The following is a 22,144-nucleotide window of genomic DNA, read 5'->3' as shown; positions in this document are numbered from 1 at the left end:
TTGCGGCAGGGGCGCTGCTGCGGTGACGGATTCGGCGCACTGCTGTACCGCGCGTGTCTGGCGGCTGCGTCGCTTCTTTTTTCCCGCGCGCTGCTCGCCCCAACCACCCTTGCGTCTTCTTTGGTCATCACTCACACGCTTCACCCATCACCACCCACTACTCCCCTTCCGTCTTTGCATGGGCACCCTTCGTCCCTCTCTCTCCGGCTGGCGCTGCATGCGTGTCCAGCCTTGTTGGGTTTTTGCATCTTTCCATCGCACGGGCACACACAGACGAATTCCACGCTTGTGCGTCATCACTGACGGATCTCCGCTCCCTGTGTGTGTGCGAGTTTTCCGGGTGGCGCGGAGGCGTGTACGTCGGATCATCAAGAGAAAGCGGCAACAGAAACCCAACCCACAAGCACACACCCATCGACGGAGCGGGGGCACGCTATGGGCTGCGCGAACGAGAAGTTGCACGCGCAGCAGATTGCCTACCAGCGGGACTTCCTCGGCGCTTGCTGGAACAGCGTCCTCGGCGAGGATGAAGCAAAGGAGTACCTAGCAAGCCGGTGGATGGGGGTATCGAGGCAGGTAATGGGGCTGTACACCAACAACCACTGCTTCACCGTGCACACGCTGAGAAAGGAGGAAGAGACAGCGGCCGCGGACCCATCCAAGGCGCTGGGCGACCTGGCCGGAGCGCGGCCCGGCGTTGGCGGAAGCATCGGCGTGGGAAGCGGTGGTCGGCAGCGGAGCCCCAGTGTCAGTGTGGGCGCGAGCCCGCACGCTGGATCGCCCCCAGCGTCACCTAATAGCCCCCTGCCAGTCATCAAGCCATCACCGTGTGCTCCAGCGTCTGGGAGCTTTCCGAAGACAACGCGCTACGGGCAGTCCGGCAGCAACGGCGCCCCCTACCCCGCCAACGCCGACGCCGAGCTTTCCATGGTCAACGCGCGCGTCGCTGCCGCAGGGAAGACGAAGAGTGCCAACTCTGGAACATTACGAACGGTGATGAAAGACGCGATTCAGCTGGAGAAGGCCGCACACAGCCACCACCCGTACCTTCGGCGTCACGAGCTCTCTGTCTACGGCGGTGTCGTCTTCCGCTGTGCCCCAGCGCACCGGCTGTATCACCGCATCTCCTTTGTGCCCGAGGCGCGCGCGAAGCGGCTGAACGACGCGCCTGTGTCGGCAGCTGCAGGCACCCGGCAGGACCAGCAGCCTGCGAGTACGCCGCCGTCCACGTCGAGCGTCGTCGCGGCTCCTGGCAGGGCCCTTTCGTCGCGGAAGCGTTCGCGCAGCTCTCTCGAGACGAGCGTCCGAGCAGTGAAGCACTCACCCCTACGCGAGGGCGATGGTGGGTCAGTGGAGGACATGCCCGCCTTACAACTCGGCTCCACCCTAGCCCGACACACAACCTCCTCAGGCGCCGACTGGGAGACCGATGATCCTCTTAGCGCGTCCAACAACTACCCCATCGAAGACCGCGACGTTGACGGCGTGGCAGCTACGCGGCCGCCCGTGATCATCGGGAGCATTACGGCGATGGAACTGCAGGCCCTTCCGCCGAACGCAGAGCTGTGCTTTGGAGGATGGCTCTACGTGAGCTTGCAGGATGAACAAGAGCGTCTGCGCCGGTCGTTGGCGCGGTACGAGAAGCGGCGGCATCGGCGCGCAGCAGCTAGAGAGGCTGCCATCGCATCGTCGCCGATGGCCTCCTCTACATGGCCGACTCCCTCGACGTTCTGCAAGGACAGCCTCAGTCCAGGGCAATCGCCAGGTGGGCGGCAGTACAGCAGCGTCGGCTGCGGGACCGTCGAGGGCGCGTCTAATGGCGGCGAGGCCCCGCTCCTCCGAACTTCTGTGGTGGCGCAATCGATGTCGGCACCGCGGCGGCTCTGGCAGCGTCGCGACAGCAGCGACGAGATGATCACGCGTAGTCAGCGTCCCACGGCGGCGGCGGCGGCACCGCCATCCCCGCTCGGCGTAGTCCAGGAAGACACCTCCGCACCACCACCTGCGGATGTCTCGCCCCAGTTCAGCCCCAACAAAGCCCTCGGCGACGCTGTCATTGCTGACACGGAGGATGTGGCGCATGCGCCTGCTCCAATGCTAGACACTACCCCGGCTGCTGAGGCCGCGAACTCACGCGCCGATGGAAAGGAGGAGGAGCAGCCGGTGCAAAACACTCCTCGGCTATCAGCGGCACAGTCGGAGGAACGCGCGGCGCCCGCCGTGAAAACCGCCGCCGCACTACCGCCGCCGCAGTCGCAGCCATCCCTGGCGATGACTCGGCCGTTGAACCTGTCCTGCAACGTGAGGAGCGCAGTTGCCTCGTCTGCGCATAGCCTGCTCAGGGCAACCGACGAGTCGCACAAGCGCGTCATAAAAGTGCCCCCGCAGCAGCCGACTCCGATGCTGAGTATATCTCCGCTAAGCCCGTTGCGGTGCACAGGAAAGTACGCGCAGGAGGCGATGGAGGCAGAAGCGTTAGTGGCGTCGTGGCTGCCGTACGCGTACGTCGTCATTGCCGTCCCCATGTACGAGTGCTCGCTTGTGCCCACCGCCTTCCACACTGCCCTCATCCGGCGTAAGGCCGTCTCTCTCAACCTCGCCGACGCGCAGTCGAGACAGGCGTACGGTGTCGGGTGCATCACTGCTGCCCGCTACGGTGGTGTAATGGTGGTGGAGTACCGGGAGAAGATCAGCGAGGACGACGACGCGGAGTGGATTGACGAGCTGCTGCGAGTGGGCCGCGCGTCACAGCAAAAGTACGGTGAGGCAGGAGCCAAGTCAGATGGCACGAGCACCCCAGATCTCGCTGCGTCAGCGGCGGCGGGGATGTCAACGTCATCAGTGCGGCATCTCTCACGCACTGTGGCGCACCACGCACGCGCTGAGAAGCTGCACCGCATCAAGAGTTGCATCTGGCACAAGCTGCGGCGTCAAGGTCTGTACGTCATCCTCGCCTCGACCCGCATGGCCGACCGCCGGCACCGGCAGCAGCGCGCCTTCGTCGCGAGCGAGCTGAGCAGGGTGTTCCAAGCCTCGGCGAGCTGGTTGGGCGCGCCTGCGACGAGTGTTCCGGCCCACTTAAAGGGCCGAAAAAGTAGACACAGCGCCGCTCTTGCGGCCTGTGCGAGTGCGACGACCGGCGACGAGTATGAAGATGTAGATGGTATCGGTTGCGACTACTACGCCGCGGACATGAACGGCGTGGTGGATTACGACTCTTTGGACGACAACAGCGACAGCGACAGTCGCAACTCCCGCACAGGCCGTGCCTCGCGGTCTAGCAGCGGCAGCATCGGAGAGTCAGCGGCAGCGAGGAATGGCGGCGAAGGCGGTGGGCGCCGGCATAGTCTGTGGTCGAAGCTCCCTCTCCCCGGCGGTAGTAAAAATCATCGGCACCGGCGACGGCACCGCTATCACGACAGCCGTGGCGGCGGCGACGACGATGCGCAACGGAAGAGACATCACTCCAACCACTTCGGCTTAGGCGGCCAGCAGCGTGACGGCAGCGGTCGTCTTGGCCCGACGGCGGCGAATCCCTGTCTTTGGGCAGAGCCGAACTACGACGATGACTTTCTCCTGCGCGGCACCTACCGACAGATTGGTGGGATGAAGTACTTGGACGTTGTGGCGCTCATAGACGGGTGCCCGGTGTCGGAGCTGGTCCAAGGCATCAAGCGCTGGGTGGTCAACCTCCTCTCCATGCCAATCAAGGCGCGTCCTCTCTGCTTGTATCTGCAGCGGTACGAGGGCATTGCCTCCTCGCTACAGCTGCTCAGCACGCAACTAGCGAGCGCTGCCCTCGCATCCAGCGTCGCCTCCGGTCACCTGGTCGCCCCGATGAACCTGAGCTTCCACGCCAGTGGCGGCACCGGACTGGAGGCGGCGTCCTTTGTTTCGCAGCAGCATGCCGAGGCGATGGGCGGGGCGGCGAGCACAGGCAGCTTCTCTGCCGCCTCGGTGCTCATGAACGCCTCCGCGACTGCCTCCACCATCCTACGCGGCGTGCCGTACAACACCTACTACCGAGGTCCGCTTGACCCCGTTGTTCGGGCCGTGATGTCGCCCGAAGTCGAGTCGATGATCGCGGCGTGCCACACACGTCAGCTGCCGGAGGTTTTGCGCTCACCGCAGTTGCCCGCGCCACACGCAGTGACGAGCGATGGCGCCACCGACGCCGGGTCCCTCCCTCGACTACCCCCTCCCGCTTCAGTCGCTCGCAGAGGCAGCCGTGACGATCCCAGGAGCAGCAGCGGCCATACCAGCCTGACGCCGCAGTTCCTGCAATCCTTGTCAAGCAGCGATGTCAAGAGGGTAGTGCCAGTTCAGGCAGGAGTAGAGGTCGCAGCGCAGGTGCTGTGCAGCCCGCGGCTGTCTACGCCTCGAAGTCCGACGACGCCGCACACCGGGCGCCCACTCTGTGCCGACCCTAGCCCTAACCCTAGCGCCTCGCCCGCACTACTGCTGCGAAAGGAACAGCACGAAACCCCCACCGGCAGTGCTGCCGTGCAGAGCTCCACTACACACGTCGATCCCACTTCTGCGTCGCTGCTTCCTAGTGCCCCGCTCCCCGCTGCGTTGTTGCTGCGCACCGCCGACACGGCGCCACCGAAGCACACTTCTGCAGGGCCTTCCTCAGAGTCCAGTGAGTGCCCCCTGTGTGACGATTCGTTGCAGAACGACAGCGCGGTCGGCAACAACTTTACTGCGGCTAATGGAAGGGCGCTGGCGGCGGCAGCTACAGCGTCGGTGGTGCCCGGCGACAGTATCGGCAACCCTACTGGAGACGGTGTTACGAACGGCAGCTCCGCTTCTCCGACCGTCATCGACCCGCTGACTGCCCCCCCGCTGTTGCAGGACGACTGGAAGCAGCGAGAGACGCCGTCGTCGCGGAGCCAGTGCTTCAGTGTCGCTGCTTCTAAGGGCGGAGCGACAGGCGACGACACTCGCCCGGACGGCGCCGCCGATGCTGAGAAGCCGCGGTGCGTCAGGGACTCGGACGACAATGCGTCCACCGGTCTCCGCAGCATGCTGGACCACACACACTATCCTGGTCAGCGTTCCCTGCCGGAGCGATCGGAGACCATGGCAGCAGCAGTAGCTCGATGTTACAGCAGTAGCGGCGATGACGGCGCCAGTGATGACGTCGACAGCGACGCTGCGGCGCGCCGGAAAGCCGGCGGAACTGCCTGCGCTGGTGCAGAGGAAGAGGAGGCGTCGTATGGCGAACGAGAGTGGCAGCTGGCGGACCGTGAGCTGCGGGCGCTCAAATCGGAGCTGGACGAGATGCACTACCTCGTCTCCACCGCCCACAGTGAGCTGCTGCAAAGGTTGGAAGAAAGTTCTCAGCTTGGCGCCATCTTCCTGCCTCACACGCGGCCCGATCAAGTCGACCTCTCGCTTCTTACATTGAAGATGATGCGGCAGTACCCCGAGGAGGTGCCCGTGAAGGAGATCCACACGGACTGGGTGCCGATGCTGATGTCGCTGCTGACCATATCGCGCGACAGCCTGTTCTGCTGCGCCGGCGACGGCGGTGACACGCTGGGCTTTTTGAGAACGTACAACAACGCCGTCACGCAGTCGGACGCATGCGACGCCGACAAACGCCGTGAGCTGTGCGACGCGGGAACGACCAAGTACACGATCGACCCTCTTCCACCGTTGCCAGCGCCGCGCCTGCTACACGACATTGTCATTGCACCACAGCCGATCCGCCTCGCCAAGGAAGTGCTACGTGAAGTGAAGCGGGTAGGCATGGATGAGACTGGTCTGTCCTTCGCCTTCTCCGGCGGCTCACTCGGTGTGCTGGCTGGCGTGCTGTACTACTACACCGATTTCCTGCGTGCTAAGTACCGCAGCGGGGTGGCGGCAGCAGGTAGGTGGCCAAAGGAAGCAGGGGCCACGGTGCAGGACGTGCTGGCGCGCGACGGGTACAACGTTGTCCTGCGGCGCATCTGGATCTGGGGTGTGATACCGGACTCGATTGAGCGCAAGTCGGGCATCACCTCCGCCGTAGCTAAGACGAAGCAACTACTAAGAGGGAAGCCGCGGCGCCGCGACCGAGCGGATTCGGCTAACTCGACGGAGTCAACCTCGACTCGGTGTGCCGAGGATGCCAATTATGTAGTGACGAACACAACGGGCCTACGCAGTGGCGGCGCCCGTGTGAGAGGGCAGCCCTTCCGCAGCGCCGAGGCCTACGCCCTCTACGACGCCGTCTTGCACTACCTCCGCACGCTCGAGGAGCTTTACACGGAGCACCACGGCAACGCCTTCATCGCGTCGCAGGGCGCGATGAAGCGCCGGTCGGTTTTGATGGCTTGGCGGCGCAGCAAGGGTGGCCCCGACGCGGCGGCCACAGCATACGAAAACGGTGGCGAGTCGAACGGCGCGTCCGGGAGCGCTGCTGCTGCCTCGCCGGCGGCCGGGGAGCTTGTGCCGAAATTCGAAATTTGTGTCGCCACAAACTACTACTACAAAGAGATGATGGAGGAAGCGCGGCAGCCACGCGCCCCCGCTCGCAGAAGCAGCTCCCTGCTTTACACCAGTGGCAGCCTTCACCACACGCTCTCAGAGACTTCCCGCTACAAGCGCCTTTCTGCCACTGTCCCGCCTCCGCCGGCCGCGTCGTCAAGTGCTGCGAGCGGCACCGTCAACGCTGCAGTGGATGGACGCAACGCCCAAGCTGCGATCCCACCACGGCTGCAGGCGGGTAGCGCTGGCAGTCGCGCGAAGGCCGCGAAAGAGGCGGCGGAGAGGGCGCAGCAGCCCCTGGAGCAACCGTACTGCGGTGGGGAGGAGACGGTAAGAAGAAAAGCGCCGCAGCGACATGCCGTGAAGAAGATATTCGGGTTCTTGACCGAGCACTACGAGCAGTGGCGCGCGCGACACAGTGACGACCCCGCGGCGAACGCGCTGGCGAAGCGCGTTCACATCTCCATCAAGTAAGCCGACAAGCACACGCGAGACGGGGCAAGGCCGAGATGAGGACACCGTCATCATTGTGTGTGTGTGTGTGTGTGCATCAGCGTGCAACTGAGTGCGGGGTGGTCAAACACCGCAAGAGGGGGGCATTCGTTTTGTGGGTATGACATGTGGCTGCGTCCATCGCCATGGCAGGACCGCTGCTCCCTATTCCTGGGCTTCGCTCTGTTTTGCTTTTTTTTTCATGGTTGCTTCCCCTCCCCCTCCTCCTCCTCCTCCTCCCTGGCTCCCCCTGCCTCGCTCTGCCTCTTTCTGCTTTACGTGGGTGCCATCGCCTTACTCGACACACGCAATCCGACAATCCACGCAAGCGCAGATGCCTGCAACGTCCGCCTAAAATCCGCACTCCAGTACGGGTTGTCGGTTCGCTCAGTGTTATGGCCCCCCTCTCCTCTCCTTCCTTTGGCTGCTTGCGGAAGCAATGGCCAGGGAGATAGAGCGATGGGCTCAAGGGGGTACGGTACCCCTCCTCCCTCTCTGTCGCTTCGTGAGTCCATCCATCGGTGAGGTGTCCATGTCCTTCCTTGCGCCCCCTCCATGTAATGAGCTCACTTCGTTCACTCTCTGCCCCCTCTCCGTACTTTTTCCATCTTACCCGCCTCGCATCTCGGTATCCTCCTCCAGTAACGAGCCCCACGTGGGACGGCGAGAAGCTCGCTCATTGTGTTCGCTGTTGTTGCCGTCGTGTGTGGGTGTGGGTGTGTGTCTTGTGTCGTCCTCGGTGATTGTCTTGGACCCTACTCCCTCTCTCTCATCTTTACAGAGCATCCTGCGCGTGCATCGGGTGCAGGTCACAGACGACGTCTTGTTTGTGTGTGCGTATCTTCTCTTCGCTAGTCGAGTGCGGTCACCGCCTCCGCCCCTTCCCCCAGCCACTCCCCCTTTCTCTGCAGCAGCGCCATGCTACGCGCGCGTGCGCGAAGCGCTTACACGGTGGCGCGCTCTCCAGCGGCGCGGTGCTCGGCCGCCGCCGCGATCGGCGCCGGCAGTGTCGTCCTCAACGGCAGCAGCGGGCTGGGAAGCGGCGTTGGCGCTGCGGCCGCCTCCGCCCCACTGCACGAGCCGCGCCGCTACTCCTTCAAGTACGCCACAAAGCGGCAGCACAACGAGGCGCGCCAGCCGTCGTACATTCACGACAAGCGCTACGGCCTCTTCAGCAATGAGCGCAACATCGGCAAATCCCGCCGCGGGCTGCCGCATATCACGCCGATATACACGAAGCACATGAGCCTGTGGGAGACAGACACAGACGCGAGCACCAACCGGTTCTTCCGGCACTACGTCTTTGGTCAACGGGAGGAGCACCTGTTGCTCGGTCGTCCCCACGGCTTCGAGGCAGATCAGGCTGGTGGCCGCCAGGGCGACTCGGCCTACGAGCTCAACACAGACCAGCGCTACAAGGGCGTGCCGCGGCCTGCCATCACGAACCTGCACTACGAGCCGGTGTGGAACCAAACGCTCTACCGCAACACCGCGCACGGAAACCAGCTCACAAACCCGTCGTCGAAGCTGACGGCGGCGGTGCTGGGGCCGGAGTTGATGGAGGTGCGCGACGTCAAGTCCGTGGAGCACTGCAAGGCGTGGTTCGACCGGCTTTCATTCCTCATCCAGCAGCACTACGACGCGGTCGGCGACATCGGCGCGTTTCGCTCGCGGCACGCGCAGCACGTGCACGAGTTTTTTGTGGCCTTCCACGATGCTCTGAGCAGCTTCGACTTCCAGGACCACTACCTGTACGACCAGTTTGCCAAGGCGCGGCCGAAGCACCTGGAGGACCTCTTCGCCATCTTCCTGGAGATGGAGGCGAACTACGTAAACGAGGACTACTGCCCTCGGTGCAGCTTGCCTTACGCGACGACGCGCTACTGCGGCGAGGGTGACCCAAACACGCCGTTTCGCAAGCACCGCGGCCGATGGGCGCCGCATCAGTACTGGGGCAAGGAGTGGTACGACGTCGTGATGCGCCGTGCGGAGGCGCTGTGGTACCGCGCCACCGAGGACCCGTTCTTTGGCACGACGGCGCACACGCAGCGTCAGGTGGAGGCTCTCCTCTCCGTCTACATCAAGACGAAGCACCGTGCCAAGATGGTCGACTTCCTGCACGCGCTTCGTGGCTCAAAGGAGTTTCTGCTGGGGCAAGTGCAGATCACGCCGACGATGCAGAAGGCCGCGGATGACCTGCTAGACAGCACACCACACGAGCACCTCCTCACGAACGCCTTCAAGCTAGAGAGCAGAGCCGCCAAGTATACGGGTGACGCGCAGAGCGTGCCCCACTCGCCCCTGCAGATGCGGCTGGACATGGAGATGAGCAAGTATCGCCGACAGCAACGTGAGGAGGGCGTGGTGCGGGTGCCGCCTGCCTCGTGGAAGCTCGACACCTCCGCGATTGTGCCTTACAAAGTCGACCCGCAGACGAAGCACGTGGCAAACTGGCGGGCCGTGAAGGAGGGCATTGAGCAGTCCTTCCTCGCCACCGGTCTTCCCAAGGAAGCGTACACGAGTGAGGAGTGGCGCGAGATGCTGTACCTGAAGGAGCGCATCGCTAGTCGGGGCGCGCGGCGCGCGCAGCTGGAAGCCGAGCGCCAGGCGGAGGAGGCAGCCATGGCGAAGAAGTACGGGCAGCACTCTCCTGCAGCGACTAGCAGCTCGTCGTGGTGCGTCTTCCCTGACACAGCGTGGTATCGCGTATTCGAGACCGCCGCGGAGGTGTTGAAGCCGTACGGCGTCACCCACGCCGGGCAGCGTGTGCTCGTGCGGAGTCGGGCGTACGCCAATCCCGCGGCGGTGCCGTACACAGACCCGGTGCGCAACGCCTCCGTGTTGCTTGACACCACCCCGGAGGCGTGCGGCGTCTTTGGCGGATTCGAGTCGGGCGAGGTGCTGCGCCTGACTCCAAAGGAGCCGGAGGGGGCCGCGGCGTTCGACGTGGTGGTGGTCGGCGTCGACAAGAGCGGTGCCGAGGCAGAGTGGAGCCTGTACGCCATGCACCGCGATGCTGCATCGCAGACGAGCAAGGGACTGCTAAACCTCGGCGCGGACTGCCTGCAACTGCTGTCCAGCTACGCCAAGGTGGAGACGACGCGGAGGCGCGCTGTCGTGACGGTACTGGATGCCGAGTGTACGCTGCCGGAAGAGCATCTTGGCCAGGTCGTCGGCGTGCGTGGAGGCGAGCTGTACGTGCAGTGGCACCTGCAGCGCGGCGGGAGCTCTGATCTCGACCGCAGCGTCGCTGTCCCGCTCGGCGACCCGGAGACGGTGAAGCAGATGTACAAGCTGCAGACCCTGACAGACGCAGACGGGGCACCGGCGCTGCTGCAGGAGCCACCGTCGTGGCGCACGCCGTTCCGCAACGACTTCGTCGATGAGCGTCTCAAGGAGCTTGAGCAGGCGCCGTTCAAGCGGGAGCAGTGGGCGTCTCTCATCCAGGGCAAGTACACGCCCAAGGTGAAGAAGTACGGCTACGCGCAGCACACGACGCAAGACGACTTCCAGACGAAGGAGTACAAGGATCGGCTGCTGGCGCGGCAGTACTTCCACAACCCGCAGGCGTTCTCTGTCATCCCGGAGCGGCACGAGCGGTCGGTGAAGTTCATGGGCAAGTGGGAGCACCAGCGTGTGTGTGGACTGCCGACAGTGGACCGGGATGAGCTGGAGAAGGGCTGGGGCGAGGCGGAGGAGATCACCGACGCCGCGGTGGGCGCGATCGAGCAGGCGCTACGCGACATCAGCGGCCGCCGGCCCGGCAACTTCGTCAAGTCACCGACGGAGACGCAGTCGCTGCGCCTCAACGAATCGTGGTGGACGCCACTGGAGTTCGGCTGGGAGGAGCACAACCGCGAGCAGATGGCCTTTCTCGACAGCAGTGAGCGCCGCATCGTTGAAGGCGCTCAGCTGCCGTTTGGTGGCAAGCGACCGCCCTTCGGCACAACCTACGGCATGGGTGAGCGCATCAGCGAGATTGCAGCAGACTACGCGAAGGGGTTTGGACTGGGCCCGAACGGGCACTCCCCACAGCACGACACGGCGCACTTCAACACGCTCGAGGCGGAGCAGCAACGCGTGAAGGTGCTCGGCCTCGGTAACGCACTTGTGCGGCTCTTCCACGAGAAGCTGGGCAGCCAGGACATCCAAGCCTGGGCATTGCAGCAGTGCGGTGAGTCCGACGCGAATGTACGCCAGCTTCTACTCTCCGTGGAGGAGTGGCGCACGAAGGGGCGAGCACCGTCGCTTCTGCTGCGCAAGGTGTTGCAGCGGTACCTGAAGGAGGAGCTCGATGACTTCAATAGTGGACTTCCGGCTCACGTGCCGCGTCTCGCGGTGCCGTGCGCGGATGCGTCTGCCGCCGACAGCATTGGCAGCAGCAGTGCCGGATGTATCTGGGTGGACGTCGACCGCAACGCCTTCGCCCTGGAGCACGCGAGTCAGTTCCGTCGCGGTGACAGCGATGAGTCGTACATCGTCGGCCTCGTACAGCGCGCTGGTATGAGCAGCGGCGGTGGCGGCGCCCTCGCCGCTTCGCCGGCGGGCAGCGGCGCCAACAACACTTACGCGGAGTACATCCAACAGGATGTGCTGCAGCGCTTTCAGATCGGCCTGGCCCGCATCGTCGGTCGCGGCATCCCAAGCTCGATCATTATGGAGCGCACTGTGAAGAGTAGCCGTGGCCTGGAGCGGGAGAGCGCGAAAATGCTTACACTCGTGCTCGTCGGGGAACTGGCGAAACTGCTGTCGAAGATGCGCGTCACACCGGACAACATCTCCATGGTGGTGCGCGGCCTGGCCCAGTGCCCCGAGAAGGAGCTGCTGGGCGGCGGCGACTTTGCTGTGCCGGTGTCGCTCATCTTCAGCTGGAATGGCCCGCAGTCGAATGTCTCCACGGCGACCAGCAATAGCAGTAGCAGCAACGCCAACGCCGGTGCTTCCCGCGGTGCCGGTATCAGCGCGGTGCAGCAGATGCTTGAGCGAACGCGGCACGGCTCCAGTCCCGGCAGCAGCGGCAGCGGCGACGGTGACAAGATGGTCGGTAAGGTGCTGGAGGAGCTGGCGTGGAGCCAGGACGGGGTCGCTGCCGATGTCCTCTACGCACTTCAGCAGAACAAGGCGAACCCCACGCTGCGGCAGGAGTTCCTGAACGCCTTCCTGCCCGTGTGCTCGAACGACCACCAGAAAGCGCAGCACATGTACGCCGAATACATGCTGGGCAAGTTTGTGCCCAACATTACGGTCGCCATCGAGGCCTTTGTGAAATTTCTGGGCAACATCTCGACGCAACCGGAGCAGCTGACCAGTGATGTGGAGTACTTTGAGGTGGACAACGCGCGCCGCGCGGATGGCACAGAGGGAACGGGCCAGTATACGCAGGTGCGCCTGCTGCCGCCGGAGATAGGGCCATTCCAGTACGAGAATACCCTCATCGAGTCCATCGAGACAGCGGAGCGCTTCCGTCGGTACGGCATCCTGGCCGGCCCAGCCCGCGTCCCCGCTTCTGGCTTCATCGCGGCGAACTGTAAGTCGCTCACCTACATGACGCATCGCGACAAGGAGGTCGTCTACGTGACCACGGAGAACGACCAAGGGCTGGCCAACGCGCTGCGCAGCTCTGCCTTGTTCAAGAGCATCGCCAGTAACCCGAAGCTAAGCTACCTCTTGAAAGGGATCACCGGCGGCGCTCCGTCGCATCCACTGTTGGTCGATAGCTTCAACCGCTTCTTCTACCGTGTCGCGCCGATGCTGAGCTTCTACCAGCGTCTGCTAAAAGAGTACAGCGCCACAATGCCGTCCGCCCAGGCCGAGGCGCAGATCGCCAACTTTGGACTCGCCCGAGCCCTGGAGAACGAGGCGTCGACGGCCATCGAGCAGGACTTCCGCCGCAACGCGGAGCGCTACTGGCGAAACGTGCTGGAGGGCCGTAGCACGGAAGAGGCCGCGCTGAGCAGTGGCGGTCGCGAGTCGGCCAGCGCGCAAGGCCGCCGACCTTCCCAGCAAGGGAGTGGGCGCGCCGGGCAGTCCGGCTCTGGCAGCCGCCGAGGCAGCGGCGAGTTCAACCTTGCCAGTGTCGTGGGCCACCGCGCTGCCGCCGGCGCGCGCAGCGAGAAAAGCCGAGCTCCTGCCTCATCGTCCAGCAGTAGTAGCAGCAACAGCACCGTGGCGACGGCGGCATCCGCGTCGACGCGTGTCAAGGGCTTGCTGGGTAGCTTGAAGGGCGGCGGCAGTGGAGCCGGCCGCGGAAAGGGCTCTCGTCCCGCCAGTCCGTCCGGCGTAGCCCGCGGCAGTCGTGGAGCACGCAGCAGCAGCAGCAACAACAACAGCGGGGATAATCGCGGCGCAAGCGGGAAAAAGTGAGGCGGCGTTGGCGCGCTCGTGCGCGTGAGTGTGTGGAATGTTGCTGGTGTTGTTGGGTTGATAGTTGTGGCATGCTATGACGTCCATAGCAAGGAAAACATGGTGAAGGGGGATCGCGGCGGTCGTGCGACGGAGAGACTCCGCGTCCTTAGCTCGGTGACGATATGTTCCCTCGACAGTGAAAGACCGCAAGCACGTGCAGGAAAAGAATACGAAGCAACGAAAGGGGAGGAGGGGGAGGCTCCCAAGGGGCTGCGCACGGTCTGGTTTTCTGTGCGGCTCTGCGAAGGCCGCGGCGGCTTGTAGTGACGAGATGGCTCGCAACACTGTCGAGATGGCGGGAAGTGCGAGCGAGAGAGCATGTGTGCGTTGTTGTCAGGTGCCGCAACGAAGCGATCTCGCCACTCCCTCCGTGTAGGTGTCTTCTCCCCCGCGCGCCAAAAATGCCGCTGCGACTTCACCCGCGCCCTCCCCTTTCCTTTTTGGCGCCTCTCGTAACGTCGAGTTGGCCGGTGCAGGCGCGGAGTATGCGGGGAAGCGACAAGTGGCGCACGTGCTCGGGTCCACATGGTATGCCCCCGTGCGCCACATCCCCTTGCGTATGAAACGCGTGGATGACCGCGTCCGTGCGCGTCTCCCTTTAACTTCACCTCGGTCTCCCCTCCGCTCTCATCCGTTGTTGTTGGCCGTTGGCGACGGCGTGAACGCATCTTCTCTATTTTCTCTCACGTCCTCTCGCCGGCCCTCGAGGCCCAAAACTGGTGGCGCATAGGTTTGCTGTCAAGTTTACGCACAACCCCCTCCCTCCCTGCTCGGCGCGTGAGCCGTGCTTGCCCACGCGCACGCAGACGTGAATACGCTCCTGGCACCGTTCTGCTGTTTGCAGCCGAAGAGGGGCGGCAGCGGTGGAGGTGGAGGAGGAGGAGAACGCTTTCCAATAACGAAAAAATTTTGGTGTGCCTTTGAGAGAGAACCGTCGCAGACGCACATCGTCCTGCTCAACTCTACACAGACAGTCAGGCCTGTGGTGCCCCCATTATCGGCCATCTAGCTCTTTCACCAGCGCTTCCTATTGGGCTCAGAGGGTGCTCTACTTCTCTCCCACGCACCCCTCCCTCTCGCCTGTGCTCGGACTGCACCTCACACCCTCACAAAGACCCACGGAGACGGAGCGAGCGAGAGGCCTCTTACTCACACGCGCGTGTGCGTGATGCACAGACACAGGCGTTCGGCGGCTTCGATACTCAGATACACGTACTTACTTTACTCTGTTCCTCTCTCACGCGCACCGTATGCGGCCAGCCGCATCCTCGTCGACCATAGCACATCCTTCCATTCCCCATTGATCGGTGTCTCCCACTGCTACGCCTAAAAGCACCTGGAATCACAGTCGACAGGCACGGCGCGACGCCCTCGCTTTTCTCCTCTCTCCCCTCTTCCTCCCTCGTCTTCATGAGCACGCGGCTCTGATCCGCGCAGACACACGTATACGCGATACGCGTTCTCTCATTTTCGTCTGCGTGCGTGTGTACGTGTGTACGTGTGTGTGTGTGTGTGTGTGTGTGTGCACGGAATAGCCAGCAAGGTTGCGTGTGCCAGCTGCCTCCATCTCACGCACGCTTACCTCGCTTTCGGTCGGCTGGAGGAGGAACACCCCCTCCCCACACACCCGCATCTCTTTGCGTTGTTGATCGTCTTCCTTTGCTTCACCACACCCCATCCGATGCGCGACGCCGCGGAGCGAAGGCACTCTTCTGTCGAGCCGCAGCGTCCGCAGTCGCAGCAGCGGCAGCCAGAGGAGGACCACCACCAGCAGCACGAGGATGCTGCGCACAATCAACGGCATGGAAGCTGCACGACCTCCGGCGGCGGTGCCGCCCTCGAAGAGGCAGCGTCGCTTCCGGCGCGTCCGTTGGCTAGGACGCCCCCACAGCATCCCGGGTTTGCGGAAAACTTTGGCGGCATGCCTGCCGCGCTGCTGCTGTCGCGGAGCATACGCAACCAGACGCACGCCCGTGCTATGGGTGGCCTTTCCTGTGTGGCCAGCGCACGCAGCGCCGCCGACAAGGACGAGTCCGTCACGCCGGAGGTACGGCGAAGCCTCTGTCGACACGCCGCCGCCTCCCCGTCCCATCATCTCTCAGACGGCACTCTGTCTTCCTCGCCCGCCACCGCGTCCACCGCCGAACTGGAGATGCCGATGCAATTCGAGTCGCTGTGGGGCGACATTGAGCGCTATCTCTTCGCGGTTTACACCACCCTGCAGACGGACGACGAGATGTCGCTGCGTCCTTTGCGGACGCCGAAACACCGGATGGGCTGGTACACAGTCATCTACAACGCTTGTAGCGGCGACCCTACCAAGTCGCGTGAGCTTTACGCACGCCTCGCGCTTCTTCTGCTGCACATCCTCGAGTCTCACGTCCTCTTCCCCGTTCTGCAGAATGTGGACCACAGCCGAGTGCACTTTCTTACAGGCGCGGAGGACAGCCGAGGCGCGCGCGGCAGCGGAAGCGGTCAGCGGGGGGGTCAAAGCAGCCGCAGTGTCCCAACTGGAAGCGGTATCGTTGGCTGCAGCAGCAGCGGCTGGAGTCGTTTCAAGAGCATCGCGACGGCCGCCACCGGCGGGTCCGCGCACAGGTCACCTTCGAAGGAAACAAGCCGCAACTCATCCTTTACGTGGTCTTCCCGCGGCCACCGCAACAGCGACGGCTCACTTGCCTTTATGAAGCGTCTGTTCCACCCCTCGCCGCACCCAACCGCGACAACCACAGCGGCAAGAGCGTCCCCGGTCGGCGGGGGCGGTGTCAAAGCCGACGAGGAGGAAGGCGGTGCAGGGCGGTCTCCGCAGTCGCCAAAGGCGCCAGCCCCGGTGAACGGCGACTTCATGGCGAGCAGCGGCGTTGGCGGCCGCGGCACGAGCTGGTTTGCGCAGCAGGGCAGCAGCGGCTCCGTCGCAGTGCCGAAATCACCCGCAGCGGCCAACGAGTTTCAGACTGCATTTGCCGGCTTCGACAGCACTGTGCATCGCTCGCCGGAGAACCGTGTTTCCTTGGAACTTCCGAGTCAGCAGCAGCGGACCGCCGGTTTTCCGATCGTTGCCAGCACGCAGTCTAGAGCCACCACGAGCCCCCCGCGGTCCCCAGCGATACCGATGCACAAGCCGCGCACCCCGTCGTCCGTGACGAGTCTCCACATCGCCCAGCACACAGTCAATGCCCCGACCGAGTCTGGCCGCTCAACGCTCACGGCACGCTCACCCACCTCCATCGGCGGAAGAGCGCTGCCGACGGCGACGCACAGCGCTGTCTCCCCTCACCACGCCCGCGTCGCGTCAAAGACGGGGCGAGTGATGGTTGACGACGAAGAGGAGGTTCTGTGCGCAGTCAACGCCGTCCCCGTCGCGGCGCGTCACCCACTGCAGCGACTTCCACGTCAGGGCAGCAGCAGCGACAGCAACTCTGTAGCCGCGCTTGTGTCCTTCAACGACACGGAAGAGGGCAGCGCCGGATTGCGCGCGGGCGCTGACGACGACGACGACGACGACTCGCTGCACACCATGAACTCCTTCTCTTCCGAGAGCGTCGGTCGTGAAAGTCGAGCCCGCCTTGGCAAATACGCTGGCGAAGGCGGTACCGCCGCCGCCGCGCGCGAGGATGCCCGTGGCCGCAATGCAGCTCGCGCTGGAGAAGCTCCTGGCACCGATCACTCCGATGAGGACCGCACGGCGGAGCCGCCGGCGAGCATGTCATCGCCTTTCACAGCAACTCTGTCGTCAGGCGACGACATGCTTTCCTCGCTCCTCGTTCCAGAGGCGCCTGCGACGATGCGCAGCACAGGCACCAACGTCCCTCCCTCCCTGTTGCAGGCCACTGCAGCCGCCGACGCCTCTATACGCTGCGCATCGTCCCCGGACGCGAAAACGGTGAGTGGCTCCTCGGTGACCGCCACCGGCCACAGCGCTCGTGAGGCCTCTCCATCGTCGCCAAGCGCTACGGTGACCCTTGCCCCACCTGCGGCCAGCGTGACCACGAACACCGGGACCACCTCGCCCACCACTCCAGCTTACTCCGCCGCGGAAACGACGTCATCTGCTACGCGCGCCACCAGCACCGCCCGCCCAGATGAGCGCCGCTTCAGTCTCTGCTACACGTTCCTGCAGGAATGGCACACGTTCGTGGTCTTCCGCAGCGTCGTGCTCTCGTGCTTCCGCTATCTCGACCAGTACTACACCCGCCGCTTCGGCATGGACACGATCACGCTCATGTGCTTTAAAGTGTTCTACGTTGTCGTCTACGAGCCCCTTCGGCCACTGCTGGTGATCGAGCTGTGCTACCTGATGCAGTACGTACGCGAGGTATTCGAGACGACGGGCCAGGTTGCACGGGAGCAGCTGAGGCTTGTCCAAGAGACGTACAGCGTCGTCACGGAGTTGCTCCTTATCGTGCAGTCCACCTCGTCCTCCATGGTTGCCCAACAGCAACAGCAGCCGCAGGCGGGGTCGGGTGTCAGCGGCGGTGGCGGTGCTACAGCAGCGGCGGCCGGCGCAGCAACAGCGTCCACAGCGGGCAGCACTAATACCACGAACGGTCCACCAAGTGTCGTGGCCCCTTCTGCTGCAAGCCTGTCATCGATGGTGGGCCCGTTCAGCACCGTCGAAGCGGCGGTGGCGGAGACACCCGTGAGGAGTCACGCCAGCAGTCGCGCTCGCAGCACCAGCGGCCACAACCTGAGCACAGCGAGCAGTTCGGTTAGCACACCGCATGTGGGTGCGCTCGACGGGCACAACAGCAGCAGCACCGTCACGGCGCGCTCACCGGCCGCCGCTGACGGGGAGCGGTCTGGCGCGCATCCGCACGTCAGCCGACGACGTCGTTTGATCTCTCTCTTCACCAATGGGCGCCTCGGTGATGGCGCCAAAGGCGGCGGCGGCAGCAGCGGCCGCGACCAGCGTGCCACCTCGCGGACAAGCTCCACTCCGGCAAGTCCGTGGGTGGGTCTGGCGTCGTCGACCTCGTCCGCGGCACGACTCGCCTCCACCATTGAAAGCACGCTGCGGCCGCCAGCCGGTCGCGACGGCGACAGTGGCAGGCTGTCGGCTAGAGATGAAGCGGAGGGCCGCAGCGACAGGCAGCAGAGGGGTGCGGCGAAGGCTGACTACATCTCAGCGCCTACAGTGGTGGTGGACCTCCGCGGCACGGTGGAACTGCGCGATCGCCTCGAAGGGCATACGACTGCCCATCACCTGACCACGCAGGCGCTGAAGCAATGGGAAGGCATGTCCGCTGACCGTCGGCTGCGCCTCGGCACCATCATCAAGGAGATCGCGAAGCCGCTGTCAACGATTGTAATGGAGGATGTGGGCAACGAATACGTCGCCGGCATCTATGCCTTCTACCGGTACACGCGCGACGCGCGCCGCAGCACCGAAGAAGGCCGGCGCGGCTACGTGAGTTGGGCAAGTGACGTGAAGGAACTGGAGAAGCTTGTGTGGCGGCGGGTGCAACTGCCTTTCCTGCACGCCTCGCTGCGATCTGCACTGAATGAGGTGCTGGTTGTGGAGCCGCACCGAAGCATTCTGCTGGATACCCGCTTCGGCTTGCGTGCGCTGCTAGACACGTGGAGCGCGAGCGTGGAGTCAGCAGACCTTAGCTTGGCCCCGCAGATGGCGGCTGCCGCGGCGAGGCCTGTTGGTGCAGCGACGCAAGCGGACGGCAGCAGTACTACCGCAGCCGCTGCCTTCCGCCGGCGGACCGGCAGCACGATGACGTCGACGTCGCGCAGAGGCAGCTTGGGCGAGGCCGACCCGCTGGCGAGCATCGTCGTGCAGCGTGGCGGCGGCAAGTATCCAGAGTCGCTGATATTGTTTGGAGTGCACGGCAGCCATCCGACCCACTCCTTATCCTTCCAGCATCAGCGCACCCCCCGCTCCTTTCTCTTCGATGGTGGCGAGAGGGACGAGGCGGTGTCGCAGATATCATGCTCAGCTTTCTCCGAAGAGGAGAGGGAGAAGGACGACGGGCGACACGGCGGCAGTGGTGGTAGCGTTTTGAGCGGGGTGCGGTGGCCCACAGCGGGGAGCAGCGACAGCCACAGCACAGCCATCACGGTCGCCTCCGCCATCGACCCCAGTAGCAACGAACGCTTCATGGAGCATGCGGGGGCGTGGGCAGGGAGGAGGCGTGGAGAAGGAAAACCGCCGACGGTGGCTACGGCGCCCACGCCACGTTTCATGAGGAGGGAGGATAGCAGCATCTGTGCCCCATCAATGGAACCCGCGACGCACGCTGTCCTTGCGCTTCACTCTAGACTTGGCGAGCAGGTATCCCCGTCCTCGGGAACCGCCGCCGCTGCCGAGCCCGGCAGGGCCGTCTCCGGCGAGGCCGAGGGCGCTTCGGCGTCTGCCCGGGCCGCACTCGAGTCGCTCTGTGGTCTTTTCAGCGACGTTACCGAAGACGAGTGCTGTGTGCTGATGGCCGCCATCCTCATCACAAAGCTGATCCGCGACGCGGCGGACATCGTTGAGCGATATCTGCGCGCCGTGAGCAGCCCGACCTCAGCAGCGCCGTCGCAGCCGCACCCGCAAGCGCGCGGGATCGACTTGATGGCAAGCCTGGTCGGACTTGTGGAGCGCTACACGGACCTTGTCGAGGGCGTCTTCCACAACCACGCGACTGTGCTCCGTGCGTTGTTAAACGCGATAGAGGAGCTGATGTGTCCCTTTCGCTGGACTCGGAAAGGCGCGCTGCAGGCGTCTCAGCAGCGCGCCCAGGAAGCGCTCATGGCGGCGGCATCAGCAACACCCGGGGCCTTTGGCGGTTCGTGGAGCGAGGTAGCATCGAGCACCGGCGCGGGTCTGCCGAGTGTGCTGCTCAGTCGAGACGCACGGCAGGCCACCCTGCCGCTCATCTCGCTTGCGGCGAACTACCCACAAGCGGTACAGCAGTTGAAGTTATCGGTGCTGATTGCTCGATACACGGACGTCCTCCTGCAGCACGAGCGCGGCGGTGGTCGAGTGTTGAGCGGCAACCTCCACAAGCGACTCCGCCTCGTTGCGCGACTGGTATCCCTGCTCGAGGACAAGGACACGTTCCTCGAGCACCACCGGCTGTGCTTGGCGCGGCGCTTGCTCGGTTATGCGAGTGGTCCGGCGGCACCGCAGTCAGAAGCGGCATTGGCGGTAGTGGGCGGAAACGCAAAGCAGTCGTTGGTAGTCGGACGTGCCTCCCAGGGCTCTTCCGCGTCGGCCTCGCTGAACTTGGAGGCGGAGCGCCAACTCGTGAGCTTCCTTCAGTCGTACCTTGGCGTAACGGCCACACATGCCTTTGAGGCGATGCTGCGCGACTACGAAGGGGCAGAGCGTACGCGAGACCTCTTCGAGCAGGAGGCAGCCTACCTGGAGCTCCCCACGAAGATACGGGTGCAGCTGATCACCTCCGCTCAGTGGCCGACCTACGCTATGCCTCCCCTGCAGGCGCACGCCTCGCTGCAGCGCGGTATGGAAGTGTTCCGGGCTTACTATGCCCGCCAGCACCCCTCGCGCACTCTGCTGTGGGTCTTCAGCCTTGGCAGCGCCACCCTCATCGCCGAGTTCGTCTCTGGCACGAAGCAGGTGGTCGCGAGCACGCTCTTGGCAACGCTGCTCTTGGTGGTGAGCGACGCCTACAACGCAGAGGCATCAGGCGCGGCGCAAGCCGGCGCGCTCACGGGGACCCAGCTAGCGCGCATACTCGGACTGCCCTTTCACGCTCTGCGCGCGCACCTGCACTTGCTGACGCAGCATCGAGCGTTTAACCTCCTGCAGTGGATTCCAGCGAGCAGCAGCGGCGGCGGCTCCGGAGCAGCGGCCGCGACAGCGTCCATCACGGAGAACGACTCTTTCTCGCTGAATCCTTGTTATGCGCACAAGTTGCGTAAAATACGCCTGCCGCTGCCCAAGGCCCGCCCTACCGGCCTACCGTCCGGCGACGCTCAAGCATTCGACGGTGGCCCCGAACCCGTCCCTCGGCGAGAGCTGTCTGCAACCTTGTCTAGCCCAGGCGCTACCACCGCTGCAGCGACGGTGACAGCCATTGCCTGTGAAGATGCGGTTGTCGCCCAGCATGTGCAAGCGACGCGACGGGTGCTGCTCGATGCCGCCCTTGTGCGCATCTTCAAGAGCCGCCGTGTCGTGCTCTTCGAGGACTTGCTTCAGACCGTCACGGCGCACCTCTCATGTCAGTTCTTGCCCTCGCGACGTGATGTCAAGGCGCAGCTGGAGGGACTCATCGATCGCGATTACGTGAAGCGCAGTCCCAACGACCCGAACACGTTTGTGTACCTCTCCTAAGCACACGTGCATCTCTCGCGCTTGAAAGCTGCACGGCGAGCGGTGTGCAGGCGGGAGGTGAGAAAGGGAGAAGGAACGCATAAGGCGGTCAAACGAGTCTGCGCGGTGGGCGGTGGCGGTGTCTCTTCCGTTACTGCCCCCCCCCCTCCCACCCACCTGCTCAGCCCTTCTTCGCGATTTCTCTATCCTCCCTCATGCAGAGCTAGGCAAATTGTCTGCCGGGTACCCCGTGCCTTCACCGCTCACCTCGCAGCTGCGGTCTGTGCGTGGGTGTAATGGGGTTGCCGTGCTCACTGCATCAGGCCACTCACACACCGACACACACGCACACGCACACGCACACGCACACACGCTCTCTTACTGTCTTTCTTGGTATCCTGTGAAGTGTTTGATCGACTTGAAGTGCCAGCACGTCTGTGTGTGTGCGCGCATGGAGTATATATATCTATATGTGCGTGTGGATGCGCGTCAGTGGTTATCTACTTC

General features: G+C 64.1%; 3 protein-coding genes across 3 annotated transcripts; all 3 read left to right on the top strand.

Annotated features, from left to right (window-relative positions):
* Positions 1-435: 435 nt before the first annotated feature.
* Positions 436-6,948, top strand: LDBPK_161290 (hypothetical protein, unknown function; the record flags this gene model as incomplete). The annotated part of the gene is made up of 1 exon (XM_003859768.1): positions 436-6,948. The coding sequence occupies one exon, from the start codon at positions 436-438 to the stop codon at positions 6,946-6,948; it is 6,513 nt and encodes a 2,170-aa protein (XP_003859816.1).
* Positions 6,949-7,884: 936 nt separating this feature from the next.
* Positions 7,885-13,329, top strand: LDBPK_161280 (hypothetical protein, conserved; the record flags this gene model as incomplete). Its single annotated transcript, XM_003859767.1, has 1 exon — positions 7,885-13,329. One exon carries the CDS (start codon positions 7,885-7,887, stop codon positions 13,327-13,329), a length of 5,445 nt encoding a protein of 1,814 aa, XP_003859815.1.
* Positions 13,330-15,052: 1,723 nt separating this feature from the next.
* Positions 15,053-21,658, top strand: LDBPK_161270 (hypothetical protein, conserved; the record flags this gene model as incomplete). Its single annotated transcript, XM_003859766.1, has 1 exon — positions 15,053-21,658. The coding sequence occupies one exon, from the start codon at positions 15,053-15,055 to the stop codon at positions 21,656-21,658; it is 6,606 nt and encodes a 2,201-aa protein (XP_003859814.1).
* Positions 21,659-22,144: the final 486 nt, after the last annotated feature.

This window comes from Leishmania donovani, chromosome 16 (assembly GCF_000227135.1).
Source record: "Leishmania donovani BPK282A1 complete genome, chromosome 16".
NCBI classification, from domain to species: Eukaryota; Euglenozoa; class Kinetoplastea; order Trypanosomatida; family Trypanosomatidae; genus Leishmania; species Leishmania donovani.
The sequence above is the reverse complement of the archived record's forward strand: the minus strand, read 5'-3'. Positions and strand labels throughout refer to the sequence as shown.